Genomic DNA, 19,801 nt, shown 5'->3' on the forward strand with positions numbered 1-19,801 from the left:
GGCTTTTGAGTTAGATCTGGGTTCCAAGTGGGTCATACAAAGTAAATAGTATCTGGTACCAAAGCCTTGCCCTGTTTGGCTCTATGCTGCTGCTGCTAAGTTGATTCAGTTGTGTCCGACTCTGTGCGACCCCATAGACAGCAGCCCACCAGGCTCCCCGTCCCTGGGATTCTCCAGGCAAGAACACTGGAGTGGGTTGCCATTTCCTTCTCCAATGCATGAAAGTGAAAAGTGAAAGTGAAATCACTCAGTCGTGTCCAACTCTCAGCGACCCCATGGACTGCAGCCTACCAGGCTCTTCCGTCCATGGGATTTTCCAGGCAAGAGTACTGGAGTGGGTTGCCATTGTCTTCTCTGGTTTTGCTCTATAAACTTGGGTAAATCATTGAATGTCTGAGTCTCCCTTCTTCCTTTAGTAAAAAGTATTGCCTGTTTCAGAGTTGTTTCTGGCAGTTAAGGACCTAGCACATGGAAAAGTTCCTCATTCAACCAGTACTAATGTCGCTACATTTCTTTTTTTTTCTTTATTGGACTTGCCCTCGTTCCACCAAGTTCTCCAGCTGTCTGGCCCTGACCTTTCCAGGCTACGAGGTCTAACAATCTTTGACAGTCTCCCTCAGACAATGGTCATGAGCCCCATATTGTTGTCATATGAGTATCTGTGAGGCTTGTTTCCCACCGCCCCCCCCAAAGTATTTATTCATTTTGGCTGCACTAGGTTGTAGTTGCAGCATGTGGAGTCTAGTTCCCAGACCAAGGGTCAAACCTGGGCCCCCTGCATTGGGAGCATGCAGTCTTAGCCACTGGACTGCTAGGCAGGTCCTTGTGAGGCTTGTTGGAAGCAGCAAAAGACTGGGAGGAAGCCTGTGTCCATCCACAGGGGGCTACTAGGTAAACACATAATGGACCCATGGCAACCAGTGGCATACACAGAGCTGTACGTGAACCAGGAAGCTCTAGATATGCTGTAGGCTTGGTTAAAGCAAGGTGTGTAAACTTCTAAAAAGCTCTAACTTTTTATGCCTTTTGTGAATATGCTACCTAATTTTGTAAAAAATCAAATAAAAAGTGTGATCAAATGACAGCAGTGTTACTGCATGTGGTGGCCAGGCTGAACGGCTTATTTCCTCACTGCCTAGCGGTGGGTGGGCAGGGCCCTCCTCTGGCCCCCAGCAAGTTTTCTGCCCTGCCTTCTCCAAAGGCATGTCTTCTTACCCTGAATAAAGAGGCCATTGGCCTCCTCCAGCTGGCCAAGGTGAACAGGACCCTGCCTTATACCTCAGACACAAATGGAGCAATGCCCCCAACTGCCTACATGTGCCTGGCCCCCTTCCCAAACTACTCAGACTCTGGTGGGAGCCAGCTACTGCCACTCACAAGATCTCTCTGTGTCCTGAAACACGGAATGCTCTGGATTAAAAAGGACTGAAAGGACATGATAGGGACTTCCCCAGCAGTCCGGTGGTTAAGACTCTGTGCTTCCACTGCAGGAGGTGAGGGTTCGACCCCTGGTTGGAAAACTAAGATCACATGTGCCGTGTGGTGTGGCAAAAACAAAACAAAACAAAATGGTCATGACCAAGGAAACGTCAGAGCAGCTCTGAATACAGACCTTCAGTCCTCTTCCATATAAAAGAGAAGTAAATGAAGGACCATGGCAGATGCAGTATGATATCCTGGAAGATCCCTATCTAGACTATCTTCCTGTAGAGGACATTTAGGGGACAACTGGGACCATCTGCCTATTAACTAGACAGCAGTCAACATTATAGGATTATGATTCATTTCTTTTTTAATCAAAAAAATTGTATACACCTACATTTTTGTACTTTAAAAGAAGTTTTTTAAAAAATTTATTTTTGGCTGTGCTGGGTCTTTGTTGCTGCGTGGGCTTCTCATTGCAGTGGCTTCTCCTGTTGCAGAGCATGGTCTTTTGGGCATATGGGCTCAGTAGTTATATTTCCTGGTTCTAGAGCACAGGCTCAATGGCTGTGGCTCATGGGCTTAGTTACACCACAATATGTGGGATCTTCCCAGACTAGGAATCGCACCTGTGTCTGATGCATTGGCAGGTGGATTCGTTACCACTGAGCTATGAATTTTCCTCTCTGAGCCACAGTCTTCTCATCCAGAAAATGGGTACAGTGGCAATTCCTCCCTTATACGCTTATTCATTCAGTTAATATTTAAAAGCCTACTTATACTAAGGAACAAAACAGATAAAAACTTCTGTCCCCATGAAGCTCATTTTCTAGTGAGAGAGTAGAAAATGCGTAAGTGATGCATAAGGGATGCGTAAGTGAATACTTAAGTGTCAGGTGGTGATAAGGTCTATGGAGGCAAAGTCAGTAGGGAAGGAGGTGGAAGTTCAAAGATTGCCTCATTGAGGAGGTAACAATCAGAAGCCTGAAGGTGAAGGAGTGAGCCAGGCAGATATTCACGCCAGTACAACCATGATTACAGCAGCCAACAGTTATATACATACCAGGCACTATGCTGAGCATTTCACAATACCAGACTACCTGATCTGCCTCTTGAGAAATTTGTATGCAGGTCAGGAAGCAACAGTTAGAACTGGACATGGACCAACAGCCTGGTTCCAAATAGGAAAAGGAGTACATCAAGGCTGTATATTGTCACCCTGCTGATTTAACTTATATGCAGAGTACATCATGAGAAACACTGGACTGGAAGAAACACAAGCTGGACTCAAGATTGCCGGGAGAAATATCAATAACCTCAGATATGCAGATGACACCACCCTTATGGCAGAAAGTGAAGAGGAACTAAAAAGCCTCTTGATGAAAGTGAAAGTGGAGAGTGAAAAAGTTGGCTTAAAGCTCAACATTCAGAAAACGAAGATCATGGCATCTGGTCCCATCACTTCATGGCAAATAGATGGGGAAACAGTGGAAACAGTGTCAGACTTTATTTTTCTGGGCTCCAAAGTCACTGCAGATGGTGACTGCAGCCATGAAATTAAAAGACGCTTACTCCTTGGAAGGAAAGTTATGACCAACCTAGATAGCATATTCAAAAGCAGAGACATTACTTTGCCAGCAAAGGTCCGTCTAGTCAAGGCTATGGTTTTTCCTGTGGTCATGTATGGATGTGAGAGTTGGACTGTGAAGAAGGCTGAGCGCCGAAGAATTGATGCTTTTGAACTGTGGTGTTGGAGAAGACTCTTGAGAGTCCCTTGGACTACAAGGAGATCCAACCAGTCCATTTTGAAGGAGATCAGCCCTGGGATTTCTTTGGAAGGAATGATGCTAAAGCTGAAACTCCAGTACTTTAGCCACCTCATGCGAAGAGTTGACTCATTGGAAAAGACTCTGATGCTGGGAGGGATTGGGGGCAAGAGGAGAAGAGGACGACAGAGGATGAGATGGCTGGATGGCATCACTGACTCTATGGACGTCAGTCTCAGTGAACTCCAGGAGTTGGTGATGGACAGGGAGGCCTGGTGTGCTGCGATTCATGGGGTCGCAAAGAGTCGGACATGACTGAGGGACTGATCTGATCTGATCACACATATTGACTCAATTCTCTCGACAGTATGATGGAAGTCAAAGTGTTCGTTGTTTAGTCTGTCCAATTCTGTGACCCCATAGACTGTAGCCCTCCAGGCTCCTCCGTCCATGGTATTATCCAGGCAACAATAATGAAGTGGGTTGCCATTTCCTTCTCCAGGGGATATTCCCAACCCAGGGATCGCACCTCGGTCTCCTGCATTGCACGCAGATTCTTTACCTTCTGAGCCACCAGGAAAGCCCAACACTATATTGAGAGGGTAACAGGCAGGAAGGCCAGGGGTCCCCAAATGGAGGAGACAGACTACAAGTGTCAGACATTTTAAACTATCTCTTAAGTGGCAGAAGGAAACAAACAAGTGTTAGATTTCTTCCCCTCCTCTATACAAATTTAAAAAGGTTTCTTTTAGAATTCTGTGTTGCCATGACAACACCTGGTTCCACCAGAACTTAACTTTTCTCAAACCTAGATCTAACCGATCCGGTTTTTCTTATGGAAATCTTTGCCTTAAGCTATGTTAATGAACTACGTATCTACCCTAGACTCTGTCTTCCTTGTAGAAAGAAATGGCAACCCACTCCAGTGTTCTTGCCTGGAGAATCCCAGGGACAGGGGAGCCTGGTGGGCTGCCATCTATGGGGTCGCACAGAGTCGGACACGACTGAATCGACTTAGCAGCAGCAGCAGTAGCTACATAACATCCAACTAAAGACTAGCAGGGAGCACTCCTGATGATGATGTCTATGTCAGAAGCTTTCTCTAATTCTTTTATACTTTAAAAAAGCTTTATTACACAAAGGCTCTGAGTGATCAAGCCTCGTCACTGGCCCCGGATTGAATTCCTCTCCTCCGGAGGCCAAGAATCCTGGCGTCTTTCATGGCTCAGCAACAACCTTTCAATATAAGTACTATTATCAGCCCCATTTTATAAATATTGAGGCTTAGAGAGCCTAAATGAGTTGCACAAGATCATGCAGGTAAGGGGCACCAGTACTCAAACTGAGGTGATCACATCCACACCACCACGCCATGCTGCCACTAAAATGCCAAGTCCAAGAACATGCAGATTTTTGTTCCCTTTGTTCTTTGATGCTTCCCCAGTTCTGGCATTGTAGGCTCTCAATAAATGATAGCGTTTATGCATAAAGTTTAAAGGAAAATGAGCTCCAGTCCTGGCGCCAACCAGAGGAAATGACCTCCTCTTCTGCAGGTCTGATGACCAAATTGTAATCAGTTTGCTTGGCAAATACTTGCAGCTTCAGTTACACTGGTCACACCTGCGGCTTATCAGAAGAGGACTTAGCAGTAGAATCTTTTTTTTTTTAGCAGTAGAATCTTACAAAAGAATGAGAAGCGGGATGAAAGTCCAGGGCAGCTTAATGAGGGGAGCATAGAGAGGCAGAGCCGCAAGTCTTGCTAGAAGGCAGAGTCCAGCTTCCCACTGTCCAGATGGAGCCACGGAAGCCAGATAGGCCCAAGGGCACACAGCAGCGGGAGGGGGAAACTGGACCCAAATGAAGGGATACGGGGGCTGGCATGGGAAATAGTCAAGACAATAGGGCCAGGCTGCAAAGCACGGAGTGCCTAGAAAAAGCGTAGTTAGACCCCCGGCTCAGAAGGCGCACAGAACCCAAAATCCAGCGCCCACTGCGCCGACAGTGGACACCAAGACCTAGAGACACACTAGGGCTGCTCAAGGGCGCACAGCGCAGCGGCGCCGGTCCCAGAGGCAGCTTCTCCAACCCCACCAGATCGATCCTTCAGCCCCTGCCCAGCCCGATGACCCCACTCACACTGCCCCGTTCCGGAAGCCCTTAAGCATGGCCAGTGCTGCGTGGTAGCGGCGCTTGCGCAATAGTGCGTTGATCGCAAAGAGCAGAGCCTGCAGCTGCGGTGGGGCGACCATAATGCAGGCGTCGCTGAGGGTGGTAGACACGGAGCAGGACTCACGCCCTGACAGCCGGGGTTGCTATTGCACAACCCTCAGTAGGGCTGGAGGTGCCGGATGGTGCCGGACATTGCAGCCGCGTCTTTGAGCCCATAGGATGTGTCTGCTGTCACTCATACGAGCAGGGCCGATCACAGAGCTCACTCAACTCACCAGGGGAATGGGACGCAAGCACTCTCCCGAAGAGCGGTCTGATTGGAAGAGAGGGAAAGCTCGTAGCCAATTACAATGGGCTCCGTCCAATTCGACCGCAAAAAGGTTAGAAACGTATTCCTGGATTTGTCCAATCAGAAATCAGTTTCCCTGGGACTTAGAAGAGGTGTGTCACCTGTGAGCTTGGAAGTTTTTTGAAAGAGGAGCCACCCTCGGGAGAGTAGGGATGGTGACACGGGGAGGAGCCAGGCCTTAACTGTACACAGGACAATTCTGATTGGTTAACATGGACTACCAATCTTCTCAGACCACAAATGACTTGGCACCTTTACCTTTTTGGTTTCCGTATGTTCTTAAAAACCAAACATTTTCTCATGGTCCGCAGAAGACTGTATGATCTGGCCCCTGTTTTCCTCTCTAATCTCACACCTCCAATCTCCTTTTGTCCCTCTCAGTCACTTCTCTTCGGCCAAACTAGCCTCCTTGCTGTTCCTTGAGCTTGACGCTCCTGCCTGAGCGCTTTTGCCTTTCTTTATCTCCCTGTTTCCTATGCATCACCCCAAGTTCTTCCCATAGCTAACTCCTTCTCAACGTTCAGGCTTCAGCTCAAATGCCATCTCCTCAGAGAGGTCTTCCTAGATATCTCAGAACATTGAGTGGTGACATTTATGTATGATGTCACTGTGTGGAGATGTCATTGGATAGCGGTTACACATGGAGTGGTAGCTGTGACTTATGAGGGTTTCCCCGGGTACTTGGGCCATCTGGTATTTATCTGTGACATTATTGCCTAGGTCAGTGTCAGAGGATGATGTCAGAGGTCAGTGAGAAGGAACTATGCTGGCCCTATTTTACCATTGGGGTTTCCCCTGTGGGTCAGCAGTAAAGAATCTGCCTGTAAAGCAGGAGACAGGCGATGCAGGTTCGATCAGGGAATGTCAACCCACTCCAGTATTCTTGCTAGAAAAATCCCATGGACAGAGGAGCCTGGCAGGCTACAGTACATAGGGATGCAAAGAGTCAGACATGACTGAGCATGCATGCATGCATTATTTTATCACTACAACTGGAGTTTCTTTTTGGATGGGGAGGGGGGGAATGGTGGGCTAATTTATTCAATTAATTTTCCCTCTGAAAATAGCAACATTGGATAAAATATAAAAAAATATGCTCTGAGAAACACCAAATCTGAAAAACCTGGGGGAACTCCTAGGCCAATTATTACGTGAAAGCTGGTAACCAGATATTTAACAGGAAGATTGGAATATTGGAGCACCAAAGCTATTATGACTTGAGGGTTTTTGCCAATGTTGAACCTGTGGATTTCAGTTCTCTAGCCACATAGGGCAAGAGGGACAAAAATAAAAGTCCAGGGCCTATCCGAAGTGGGGAGCCTAACAGAAGACTCTCCTCACATTAGGCTTAAGGGTTTCACCCTTGTGTTTGTGAACATGCTACACATCCTACACCTCCAACCTGAAGGGAGTTAAGAAAAGGTTCCCTTGATACTGAGCAGAACAGGTTTAATTTTTAATATTAATTATTTTCACTTATTTTGGCTGTGCCAGGCTTACTTGCAGCACACAGGATCATCAGTCTTCATTGCAGCTTGTAGAATCTTTTAGTTGTGACTTGCAGGATCTTTAGCAATTGCAGCATGCAAACTCTTAGTTGTGGCATGTGGGAACTAGTTCCCCAAAGACTGGGCCCCCTACAATAGGAGTGCAGAGTCTTAGCCACCAGACCACCAGAGAAGTCCCTGAGCAGAACAGTTGAAGGAAAAGGAGCAGGGAATATTTTAAAAACCCTTCTTTAGGGAGTTGAAAACATTGATGAGTACTTTTGTGTCCCAAGGAATAGAGTCTGGTAGCCCAAGAATTCTCAAGCCATGAACTGGGAAACCAGTTTGAAGTGATAACTGGATTGCCCCTAATTATCACTGGAAGTGATTGGTAATGCCCCCAAACCTTGGACAAAAGCAAATGGGAAGTCTTTCTGAAGAGGGCACATTTATCTTTGCCTTCAGGGAAGCACCACAAATAATTTTTCAAAGTGACACCAGCACACAGTCAGAGATAACCAGGAACCCAAGACTTCATGAAGAAAAATACAAATACAACATATGGGAGGAACAGGTCAACACAAACTTCAGGTATTATAATTCACAGACAGGTTTTAAAAACTTTTGCACACAAGACTTAAAGTTAGATAATAGCTACAGGAAGCAGAAAATTAATTTTTTAAAAAACATAGAAAATTTGGAAAGGAACCAAACAGAACTTCTGGAAATATCACCTGCTACTCCCATGAAGAATCAGCCACTGATCTCTGACACATGCCCAGCAACAGGAGATGCTATTTGGTTGGCAAACTGTTTGGTCCAGCAAATAGACCTTTCTCATAGAGATTAGTAAGTTTCTGCCATCAGGGAGCCTGGGGTAAAGAGTTGCCATATGAGGACACTTATCATTGCCCAGTGACACTTTTTTGGTACGTAACTCTGAGTTCCTCAGGGTTTGTCCTATTTCTTCACCTTTGCTCTGTGAAACTGAATTTATTTAATGAGCACCTGCAGATTATTTGCTGTATGTTAGGAGGTATTTCCTAATGGCTTTATTAACCAATTCATTCTCATCTAATTATGGGAACTGAAACAGAGAAACAAAGTAACTTGCTTAAAATGATTTAGCTAATAAATGATTGGAATCCAGCCCCTTATTCCATTTTTTGATCTTACCTGCTGTATTAGTTTGCTAGGGCTTCCATAACAAAATACCATGAACTGGGTGACTTCAACAAGAGACATTTATTTTCTCACAAATTTGGAGGCTGCAAGTCCAAGATCAAGGTGTCTTTAGATTTCCTTTCTTTCAAGGCCTCTTTCCTTTCCTGAATTCAGTATGCCAGCAAATTTGGAAAACTCAGCAGTGGCCACAGGACTGGAAAAGGTCAGTTTTCATTCCAATCCCAAAGAAAAGCAATGCCAAAGAATGTTCAAACTACTGCACAATTGCACTCATCTCACATGATAGCAAAGTAATGCTCAAAATTCTTGTTGAAGCCAGTCTTCAACAGTATGTGAACCATGCACTTCCAGATGTTCAAGCTGGATTTAGAAAAGGCAGAGGAATCAGAGATCAAATTGCCAACATCCGTTGGATCATAAAAAAAGCAAGAAAATTCCAGAAAAACATCTACTTCTGCTTTATTGATTATGCCAAAGCCCTTAACTGTGTACATCACAACAAATTGTGGAAAATTCTTCAAGAGATGGGAATACCAGACCACCTCACTCTTGAGAAACCTGTATGCAGGTCAAGAAGCAACAGTTAGAACCAGACATGGAACAACAGACTGGTTCCAAATCGGGAAAGGAGTACATCAAAGCTGTATACTGTCACCCTGCTGATTTAACTTATATGCAGAGTACATCATGAGAAACGCTGGGCTGGAAGAAGCACAAGCTGGAATCAAGATTGCCGGGAGAAATAGCAATAACCTCAGATATGCAGATGACACCATCCTTATGGCAGAAAACGAAGAAGAACTAAAGAGCCTCTTGATGAAAGTAAAAGAGGAGAGTGAAAATGCTTAAAATGCAACATTCAAAAAACTGGGATCATGGCATCCAGTCCCATCACTTCATGGCAAACAAATGGGGAAACAATGGAAACAGTGGCTGACTTTATTTGGGGGGCTCCAAAATCACTGCAGATGGTGACTGCCACCATGAAATTAAAAGACACTTGCTGCTTGGAAGAAAAGCTACGACAACCTAGACAGCATATTAAAAAGCATAGACATTACATTGCTGACAAAGTTCTAGTCAAAGCTATGGTTTTTCCAGTAGTCATGTATGGATGTGAGAGTTGGACTATAAAGAGAGCTGAGCACTGAAGAATTGATGCTTTTGAACTGTGGTGTTGGAGAAGACTCTTGAGAATCCCTTGGACTGCAAGAAGGTCCAACCAGTCCATCCTAAATGAGATCAGTCCTGGGTGTTCATTGGAAGGACTGATGCTGAAGCTGAAACTCCAATACTTAAGCCACCTGATGTAAAGAACCAACTCGTTGGAAAAGACCCTGATGCTGGGTCTTTTCTGGCAATTTGATCTCTGGTTCCTCTGCCTTTTCTAAAACCAGCTTGAACATCGGGAAGTTCACGGTTCATGTACTGTTGAAGCCAAGATTGGAGAATTTTGAGCATTACTTTACTAGTGTGTGAGATGAGTGCAATTGTGCGGTAGTTTGAGCATTCTTTGGCATTGCCTTTCTTTGGGATTGGAATGAAAACTGACCTTTTCCAGTCCTGTGGCCACTGCTGAGTTTTCCAAATTTGCTGGCATATTGAGTGCAGCACTTTCACAGCATCATCTTTCAGGATTTGAAATAGCTCAACTGGAATTCCATCACCTCCACTAGCTTTAAGGAAGTCAACCCTGAATATTCATTGGAAGGATTGATACTGAAGCTGAAGCTCCTATACTTTGGCCACCCGACGCAAAGAACTGACACATTGGAAAAGACCCTGAACCTGGGAAAGACTGAGGGCAGGAGAAGAAGAGGGCGACAGAGGATGAGATGGTTGGATGGCATCACTGACTTAATGGACATGAGTTGAGCAAACGCCAGGAGATAGTGAAGGACAGGGAAGTCTGGCATGCTGCAGTCCATGGGGTTGCAAAGAATCAGACATGACTTAGCAACTGAACAACAATATTTAGTGAATATAAGAAAATGAAAACTGTGATTTTTGTGATGATTGCTTTGGATGAGGCTAACATAGGTATTTAAGAAAAAACAAGGAGAATATTTAAAGTGAAATCTATGGTAGTCCACTTGTAGGAACATATGACCATGTTCATGGGAGAGATCGTTTTTTAAATTAATTTTTGGCTGTTCTGGGGCTTTGTTGCTATGTGTGGGCTTTCTGCAGTTGCGGTGAGCGGGGATTACTCTCTACCTGTCCCGCGAGGGCTTCTCATTGTGGTGTCTTGTTGCACAGCACAGGCTCTAGGGAGAGGGGGCTCAGTAGCTGTGGCTCACAGGCTCCAGAGCACAGGCTCAGCAGTTGTGGCGCAGGCTCTTAGTTGCTCCTCGGTATGTAGAATCTTCCTAAACCAGGGATTGAACCTGTGTTCCCCTCATTGGCAGGTGGATTCTTAACCTCTAGACCACCAGGGAAATCCCATGGGAGAGAGAGATCATGATTCTTGGCCACCTCCATGGTTCGCCTCTCCCTCCCAAGCACATCCCAACTCTTTATTGTGACCCAAGTATACTTCTTTGAAACATCATACCTTGTAATTAAATAATCTTTTAAAAGATTTAATGTCTGTTTGCACCCCCTCCACCAACTTAAGGGAAAGGACCACTGTATTCCCCGAGCAATTATAGAACTTCAGTTCAGTTCACTTCAGTTCAGTTGCTCAGTTGTGTCTGACTCTTTGCCACCCCATGGACTGCAGCACGCCAGGCCTCCCTGTCCATCACCAACTCCGGGAGTTTACTCAAACTATGTCCATTGAGTCGGTGATGGCATCCAACCATCTCATCCTCTGTCGTCCCCTTCTTCTCCCGCCGTCAATCTTTCCCAGAATCAGGGTCTTTTCCAATGAGTCAGTTCTTCGCCTCAGGTGGCCAAAGTATTGGAGAACTTGGTACATAATAAGTCTCCAAGGAGGGGCTGATGGAACATAAAGGAAGATGATAGAGAGGTCTGTGTGTGTGATGGGGGATCCAAAGGAGGCAGGAGGATCCCTGGGAGACCAGGATGGGTTTCCTGTGAGGTTGGGCTGGGAGGGTTGCTGAGGTGGGTATTGGGGGTTTCTATAACAGAAATGGGATCCTCCAGAGCCAGGGATGGAGGCCTGTGTGAAGAGAAAATGGAGGTTCCCAAAAAGTGGAAGCAGGGGGTTATGTATCAGCCAAGGGGAATCTCTGAGATGATGCGGGCTTAAGACCAGGCAGAGAGGAGATTCATGTGGGGAGAGGCCAGTGGCTCCCAATACGTAGAGATGGTGGTTAGTGTGGGAAGGGGAATGAGAAGTCTATGACAAGGGACGGGACTCCATGTTGCACAGTTGGCCAGTAGTCCTGTATTAGGTGGAGATGGGGGTCCTTGCAACCAAGTTGCGTGGTCCAGATGGGATAGGAATAGGGGTTGGTGTTGCAAAGGTGGGGATACCGTGTACTATGCAAGTGTTCGGTCCATGTTGCCGAGTTGTGAGGTGGCACGCAGTGGGACAGAGGTCTGTGTCATGAGAGCTGGGAGTCAGTCCAGTGAGGGGGACAGGGGTCTAGAAAACAAGGTTTGGTGGCGCCTCTCTGCGGCAGAAATGGGATTGGGGGGGATCAAGTGAGGCCGGGAGAGAAGTCCATGTGCACCGCTGACAGGGTCATCAAGGCGGGGCTGGGACAGTCCTGGTATCCCGGGGGTACCACGGGTCATTCCCGGCTTTCCGGGATGGTGAGGGGGCTCGGCGGCGGCTACCGGGCGCCCCCTGGCGGATCCGATCCCGCCGCCGCCGCTCCCACAATGCTTGCGTAGCCCGGCTTCGGGCTTCAGTAGCAGCGGCGGCTCCAAAATGGCGCAGACTATCTTCGAGGCCCTGGAGGGTGAGCGGCGGCGGGGCCGGGGGAGGCGGCTGTTCCGCGTTGTGCCCCCTCCCGCCGCGAACCCGCCGCGCCGGGCCCAGGGCGCGTGGCGGCCGCCGGGCGGAGGGCATCGGGACCGGAACAGCCGCGGAGCGGGAGGGGCAGGGACGGGAACAGCCGCGGGAGCCGAGGCCCGGCGCGGGTGGGGGACCGAGGGGCCTGAACAGCCACGGAATTGAGGCTCAGTGGGGCGGGGGGGGGGCGTCTCGGGAATGGAACAGCCGCGGGAGCCGAGGCCCAGCGGAGTGGGGGGCCACGGGACAAGAACAGCGGGAGAGGGAAGGCCGGGGGGGGGGGGGGTGGGCACCGAGACCGGAACAGCCTGGGAGGGCTGGAGCCGCGGGGAGGGGCGGCCCGGACCGGAACAGCTGCAGCCGCCAGGTCCCCGGCGAGCTGGGCGCGGGGAGCAGTGTCCTGGAGGGAACAGCCGGGGGTGGGGTGCAACCAGGCCTGGAACTGTGTGGGGTGAGCTAGGCTGCCCCGTGGATGCGAGGCTTGGGAAGGGCTGCACCCAGTGGGAACATGGGGATTTTCCAGGCAAGAATACTGGAGTGCGTGACTAACACCCTTCTCCGGGGGATCTTCCCCACCCAGGGATCTAATCTGGGTCGCAGAGATTGTGGGCAGATTCTTTACCGACTGAGCCATTAGGGAAGCACCTGAAGAACTTGCGTTGAGCACCAACTGTGTGCTTTGTGCTTTGGCATAGTGCCTCTAATTCGGGCCAGAAAAGGATTGATGCCACCCGAAAGCAGCAAACATTGGGTGCCTACTTTGTGTACCTTTCTGGGGTGCAGGGTCGTAAAAACCCACATCAAGAAAGGATGGATGCCAACGGTGTGGTTGGCCGGGTTACCGAGTTCGCAGACCCAAACCAGCAAACACTGGGCACCTGCTGGTTATCCTGTGCTCTGTCAGATCCTAGCATGTGAATGGCCCTCAGGCTCTGGGAATTGTGAGCTTTGGAGCCAGGCAAAGGCAGAGGTCTCAGACCATAAAGAATCCGCTTGCAAGGGGGGAGACCTGGGTTCACTCCCTAGGCTGGGAAGATCCCCTGGAGGAAAACATGGCAACACATTCTGGTATTCTTGCTTGGAGACTCCCCATGGACAGAGGAGCCTTGGCGGGCTACAGTCCATGGGGTCACAAAAAATCAGACAGGACTGAGCAACTCCACACAGCACAAAGGTAAAGGACCTCCATGTGCACTTGCTGGGAGCTGGAAAGGAAGTCTTGCGGAACTCAGAGCCGGGCACAGAGTTGATGCAGGGGCGATACAGATCCAAGAATGCTCTTAGAGGAATGGGATGAGCACACACGTAATCAGAGTGCAAACTGAAAGTAGGCTGGACTCGTGGTGTTTGGCTGAGGCTTTGAGTCCTACAACTCCTCAGGAAGTCTCAGTCGCGTGTCTTTTAACTTTTGGAGGATCAGAATTCTTTCCCCAAAACCTCCCTAAAAGTTAAGTTTTAGGAATACTCATTGGTGAGGGACCCAGAAATTATATAATTATAGAAAAGATAATCAGTAAAAGAGGACAACCTCAGCTGACCTTCAGTGCTGTGATGGGAGGACCAAGTCAGTGGATGAGAGGCCAGTAGGATGAGGTGAGGTCTACTTCCTCTTTAGGTTCAGGGACTCCCTCAGTGTTTGAATTTTCACTGTAAGAATGTGTGTATTTTTGTGTGTGTTTTTAAAAAAACAATTTTGCTTTTGGCTTTGTTATTTATTACTTTACCTTTGCGCTGGGTCTTTGTTGCTGCACAGGCTTTCTCCCGTTGCAGCAAGCAGGGGCCACTCTAGCTGTGGTGCACATGCTTCTCATTGCCGTGGCTTCTCTTGTTGCAGAGCACAGGCTCTAGAGTGTTCAGGCTTCAGGAGTTGCAGCTCTAGGGCTCAGTAGCTGTGGCTTACCGACTTAGCTGCTCCAGAGCATATGGAATCTTCCCAGACCAGGGGTTGACCCTGTGTCCCCTGCATTGGCAGGTGGATTCTTAACCACTGGACCACCAGGGAAGTCCTGTTTGTGTGTGTGTACTGAGTAATAAAGAAAATAAAGGAAAAATCAGTTCCTTGGACTGTGTGATTATGCTGGGGTTGGAGAAGGGGAGCAGAACTGTGGGGATCCAGAAGTGACCCAGGCAGTGGGAGCTGCAAGTCCAAAACGCCTTGGGGTAAGAGAGGTCTGGGGTTCACAGGTTCATGTGAGCAGCTGGAGATGATGCTTCTGAACTTTATCTTGGCGTCAGTATGGAGCTAAGAAGGAGTTTTCAGCAGGGGGCTGCACAAGCTAATGTATGTTTTATAAAGTTCACCCTGGCTGCCCTGAGAACAGACAGGAGGGGCCAGAGTGGCAGCAGGGAGCTGAGACCACGGCAGCCGTCCTGCTGAGAACTAATGGTGGCCTGGGCCCCGAGGACAGCTGGGGGATGGAGAGAAAGTGGATCTGAGAGATCTTTGGGAGACAGACTAGGCTAGACTTCCTGAAGGGCTAGAAATCAAGGTGGGAAGGGAAATAGGTTAAGGAAAGAATCAGGGGTTGTCCCAGGGGCTTTGACAGGGTGGGCGGTGGTACCCTATTCTTACTGATGAGGATTACTAGGAGAGGAACAGACTTAGGGGTGAGGAACCACACATTTAGTTTGAGTTTTAGATTTGTTGTTCTTCAGTTGCTAAGTTGTGTCGGACTCTTTGCAACCCCATGGACTGCAGCATACCAGGCTTCCATCTCTTTCAGTATCTTCTGAAGTTTGTTTAAACTCATGTCCATTAAGTCAGTAATGCCATCCAACCAACTCATCCTCTGCCCTCTTCCTCTCCTGCCCTCAATCTTTCCCAGCATCAGGGTCTTTTCTAATGAGTCAGCTCTTCGCACCAAGTGGCCATAGTATTGGAACTTCAGCTTCAGCATCAGTCCTTCCAATGAATATTCAGGGTTGATTTCCTTTAAGATTGACTCATTTGATCTCCTCGTTGTCCAAGGGAATCTGAAGAGTCTTCTCCAGCACGGTAGTTCGAAAGCATGAGTTATAGAGGCATAGGTAGGCAGCATTTTTATCAAGCACTTTATTTTTTTAGGGCACTTTTAGGTTTACACAGTTGAGAGGAAGATGCAGAGACTTCTTTGATCTTACACATTCATAACTTCCCCTTTAATCAACATAACTCACCAGAGTGGTACAGTTGTTACCAAGAGTGAACCTGCACTGATACATCGTAAGCACTCAAAGTCCATCATTTATCTTTTTTTTTAAAAAATTATTTATTTTTGGTTCTGCTGGGTCTTCATTGCTGCACGTGGGCTTTTTCTAGTTGCGGCGAGTGGGGGCTGCTCTTCGTTGTGGTGTACAGGCTTCTTATCGTGTTGGCTTCTCTTGTTGCCAGCACAGGCTCTAGGCTCTCAGGCTTCAGTAGTTGTGGGTCATGGCCTCTAGAGCTCCGGCTCAGTAGTTGTGGCCCACAGGCTTGATTTCCCCTTGGCTTGTGGGATCTTCCCGGACCAGGGATTAAACCCATGTCTCCCTCATTGGCAGAGTCTTACCCACTGGACCACCAGGGAAGTTCCTATCATTTATCTTGAGTTTCACTCTTCGTGTTGTACATTCTACTGCACAACTGTATAATGACATATCTACCATTGTTCTATTAGCATATAGAATATTTTCACTGCATTAAAAATTCTCTGTATTCTGCCTGTTCATCTGTCCCCCCACCCCCGCAACCACTGATCTTTTTATTGTCTCCACAGTTTTGACAGGCAGTATTTTTCATTTAATTTTTTAAATTTTGGCTACACGGATCTTCATTGCACTGTGTGGGCTCCTCTAGTTGCCGCCTGTGGGATGTTAGTTCCCCAACCAGGGACTGAACCCACATCCCCTGCATTGGAAGAGGGATTCTTAACCTCTGGTCCACCAGAGACGTCCCAGGCAGTACTTTTTTAAATTAAACTTTTTATTTTGAAATCTTTTTGTTTCTGTAGCTTCACATGCAGATGTAGAAATAATACCGGAGATTCTGTTTATCCTTTACTTGGTTTCCCCCAATGTAACATCCTGTAAAGCTATCCTATAATATTACAACCAGTGGCTCTACAGAACCATCCTTTCACTGCAAGATGTTGCTCTTTTTGTAGCCACATCCACCTCTTCCCCTGCTCCCCATCCCCCATGTCTGGCACCCTGATCTGTTGTTCTCTGTTCTCCATTTCTTTCTTTTTTAAATTGGGGGAAAATTGCTTTACAATGTTGCGTTGGTTTCTGCCCTGTGACAACACAAATCAGCCATGATTATACATATATCTCCGTTTCTAAAATACTATCATTTCAAGAGTGTCATGTAATTAAAATCATAAAGTATATAACCTCTGAGAATGGCTTTTTTCACACATTGTAATTCCATGGGATTCACCCAAGTTGTGTCTTATATCAATAGTTTGGCCCTTTTTACTGAGCGAGGCTCTGTGGTGTGGATGAACTGCAGTTTGTTTAACTATTCACCCCCTGAAGGACATCTGACTTGTTTCCAGTTTTTTACTGTTATGAATAAAACCGCTATAAACGTTCAGGTACAGGTTTGCACACAAATGCTGATGTGCAATTTCACATCATGATCGAAGATTTACTGAACCTCGTTCTGGGGAGGATGGACCCCAAAATGGTTTGACACTCAAGATAATAGGGAGAACTAGATGAGGGTGAGTGAGGATTCTCAGGGAGAGTGGAAGAGTGAGAGGCGAGAGAGAGCCAGACAGAAGGAACCCTTCAAAACAGAAATATGTAGGAGACAGACAGGAGAAGAAAGTGAAGGAGGCAGGGAAGTAGCAAGTGGAAAGATGGGCAAAGACCCAGGAAACTGGCGCCCTGGAGCCTTGGAAGAGGGTGTTTCAAGAAGGAATGTCCAGTGCTGCTGGCTGCTCTTTGGTGATTCTGGTGGACTGTTGGGGGCTTAAGCCCCCCCTGGAGTGGGTGGAGGAGGATTGCAAAGTAGCCAGAGAAGATGGAGGGTGTAGACAACTCTCAGTGGATGCTTGATGTTGAAGGGAAGAGAGATGAGAACATGGGTTCAATGGAGTCTGTCTAGAGAGACCTGAATGTGTGTAGCCGCTGATGAGAAGGAGAGGTTGTGGGCACAGTGTGAGAGGGGCCAGCTGGTGGAGAGTGGCGTCTGCAGGAGCCGGAGAGGATGGAGAGAAGGCTGGCCTCAGGAGGTGCACAGCCCGTACCGTCACAGGGAGAAGTATGGATTCAGTCTGACTGCAGGATCAAATGGTTTTCAGTGAGGGGCTGGGGTAGGTGTCCAGGTCAGAGCTGAGAGGTTGACTGTGAGGATGGAGAGAAAGAGGCAGCCCTCTGGGTTATTTGGGAGGGAGGTAGTATGCCTTGGGGGCCACTTAGGTGTGAGGGGGCCTGTCCTCCAGCTTGTGACTTGGCTGGACAGCGTACTACTGAGAATCGCAACAGTGACAGCTGATTGGAAAACGTAAGTGTAGTCAACTTCTCAAGAACTGCCCCCAACCCCTGACCCAAACCCAGATTGCGCTGTTTATTGAGGACCTGAAAAAATAAGCACACATTAGAAAACAGGAGAAGCCCAAGTACAAACAGACTTGTGGCATTGTGGGGTGTGGTTGGGGAAGACTCAGTAACATGATTTCCAGAGGGGTTATTGCCCTTTGGATTAGATTCATCCATGAGTAAGAGAGAAGCCCAACCTAGCACTGGCTTAAACAGGCTAGAAGTTTATTTCTCTCGTGTGGGAGTCCAGAAAAAGGCCCCCTACAGCTGTGACAGTGGCCGTGTTCTACCAGTCCCCAGAGGCCCAGGATCTAGCCAGTTTTTTGCCCTGCAGTGGCTAGGGCCTGGCCCTTGTCCTCATGATCTGGGATGGCGGCTGGACTTCCCACCATCATCTTCTTGTTCTAGGAAGCAGGATGGAGGATCAGACAAAGAAGGAGGTCTCCTACCAGGTAGTTTTTAAGAAAACTTCCCCAAAACTCCTATTGGCCAGAACTTAGACATTCTCTAGCTGCAAGAGTGGCTGGGAAATGTAATCTTTCTTTTGGGGCCATGTTTCTAGCCCCAAATATTGGGTTCTGTTATAGTAGAAGCAGGAGAGAATGCATATCAGGGCCTGGCCAACCACTTTTGCCATCGGAGCCTTGCAGCGGGTCTGGCTTTTAAGGGTGAAGTCACAGCAGGATGCTGGGTTCACCTTCCAAAAAGACTGCTTTTCTTTCTTCAGGAATGGACAATCAGACTGTCCTGGCCGTCCAGTCATTGTTGGATGGCCAAGGAGCAGTTCCTGATCCAACTGGCCAGAGTGTCAGTGCACCCCCTGCTATCCAGCCACTGGGTAAGTATCTGCTCAGGTTCATCAGTGGGAAGGGTAAGGGGCTTCCTGTGGAAAACAGGTGGGGCTGATGGGGGGTGTGGGAGTGAACTGCCCACTGTGGTCCCCAGGTTGTCCTCCGATGTCTGAACCCTCTCCCTTTCCTCCCAGCCTGGATCTTCAGGCTCAGACCTTTCTCTGCTTAGCTCTGAGGCCACTGGTCCTCAATCCCTTAGTAAGTGTGGGGATCATGACAGAGAATGACTAGGAGCCCTGATGTTTCTGCCTTTGACCCAAAGTAGTTCCTCAGCCTCCTCACTGTGACACTAAACATGAGTCTCTCCAATTTACAACTCAGGCTCTTGAGACAAGAAGAGGGCTTTTGTTAGAGCCCTGTATGAGTCTGTGTGTTCATCTATTCATGCTACAAAGATTTTTGAGTACTTGGGAACCATGCTGGGGAAAGAGAGATATGCACCTAGTTTGAATCCATGCTCCTGAAATTTGGCTCTGTGACCTTGGGCAAATGAGTTAACCTCTCTGAGCCTCAGTTTCCACGTATGTATAATGAGGATGGTAGTCCACCTCATAGTAATCTTGTGAGGGTACTTGGGATTTGGTTTTAGCTGTTGTAAATAAGAAATGCAAGTTTCTTGTAATTTGTGCACGATTAACGTTTCTCTGTGGTATGAAGTCCCAGTGACTCAGACCCCTTCTTCTGTATGGCTCTGCTGCTCTCAGCATGGGTTCCAAGATGGCTGCTCCAACCTCCCACTTTCATTTCCACACTCCAGCCAATAGGAAGGGAGGAAAGAAGGAAGTGGAAGTCACACCCCTTCCTTTTAAGAGAAAATTGTAGGGACAGAATACTTCTTCTCTTATCCTATTGGTCGGAGTTTAGTCACATGATATGTCTAGCTGCAAAGAAGTCTAGGAAATAAGTTCTTTAACTAGATGGCCATGTTTCTCACTAAAATTTATATTGTTTAAGAAGGAAGAGTGAATACTGAAAATTTTGGCACAGTACATAGCCTGTAGTGGGCCTTCTGTTATGGGTGGTGTTAACTGTAGCTAATCTTTCATTTAGTTTTGCATGCATTCAACAGACATCCACTGAAGTCTTCCTATGTGCCCAGAAAATATTGTAGTAATGGTGGTAAATAAGACATATTGCCTTCCCTT

General features: G+C 47.6%; 2 protein-coding genes across 6 annotated transcripts in view; one reads left to right on the forward strand and one right to left on the reverse strand.

Moving 5' to 3' along the window:
• PXMP4 (peroxisomal membrane protein 4) overlaps positions 1–5,608 on the reverse strand; it is a 34,611-nt gene extending 29,003 nt beyond the window's left edge. For 2 of the 3 annotated variants that reach the window (XR_009740466.1, XM_061437304.1), the window contains exon 1: positions 5,325–5,607. Coding sequence is in view for 2 of the 3 variants with exons in the window: in XM_061437304.1 (XP_061293288.1) it covers positions 5,325–5,437 (113 nt within the window). In the remaining variant the exon portion in view is untranslated. Of the gene's footprint in view, positions 1–5,324 lie in introns of all 3 variants that reach the window. The other variant, XM_061437305.1, reaches the window with a different exon arrangement.
• Positions 5,609–11,576: 5,968 nt separating this feature from the next.
• Positions 11,577–19,801, forward strand: part of ZNF341 (zinc finger protein 341) — a 40,705-nt gene continuing 32,480 nt past the window's right edge. Inside the window, exons 1-2 of one of the 3 annotated variants that reach the window (XM_061437309.1) lie at positions 11,577–12,250; positions 18,533–18,643. In XM_061437309.1, the coding sequence (XP_061293293.1) occupies positions 12,220–12,250; positions 18,533–18,643 (142 nt within the window). In that variant the 5' untranslated portion in view covers positions 11,577–12,219. Of the gene's footprint in view, positions 12,251–16,944; positions 17,771–18,532; positions 18,644–19,801 lie in introns of those variants that run through there. The other 2 variants (XM_061437310.1, XM_061437312.1) reach the window with 2 other exon arrangements.

Source organism: Bos javanicus, chromosome 13 (genome assembly GCF_032452875.1).
Source record: "Bos javanicus breed banteng chromosome 13, ARS-OSU_banteng_1.0, whole genome shotgun sequence".
NCBI lineage: Eukaryota > Metazoa > Chordata > Mammalia > Artiodactyla > Bovidae > Bos > Bos javanicus.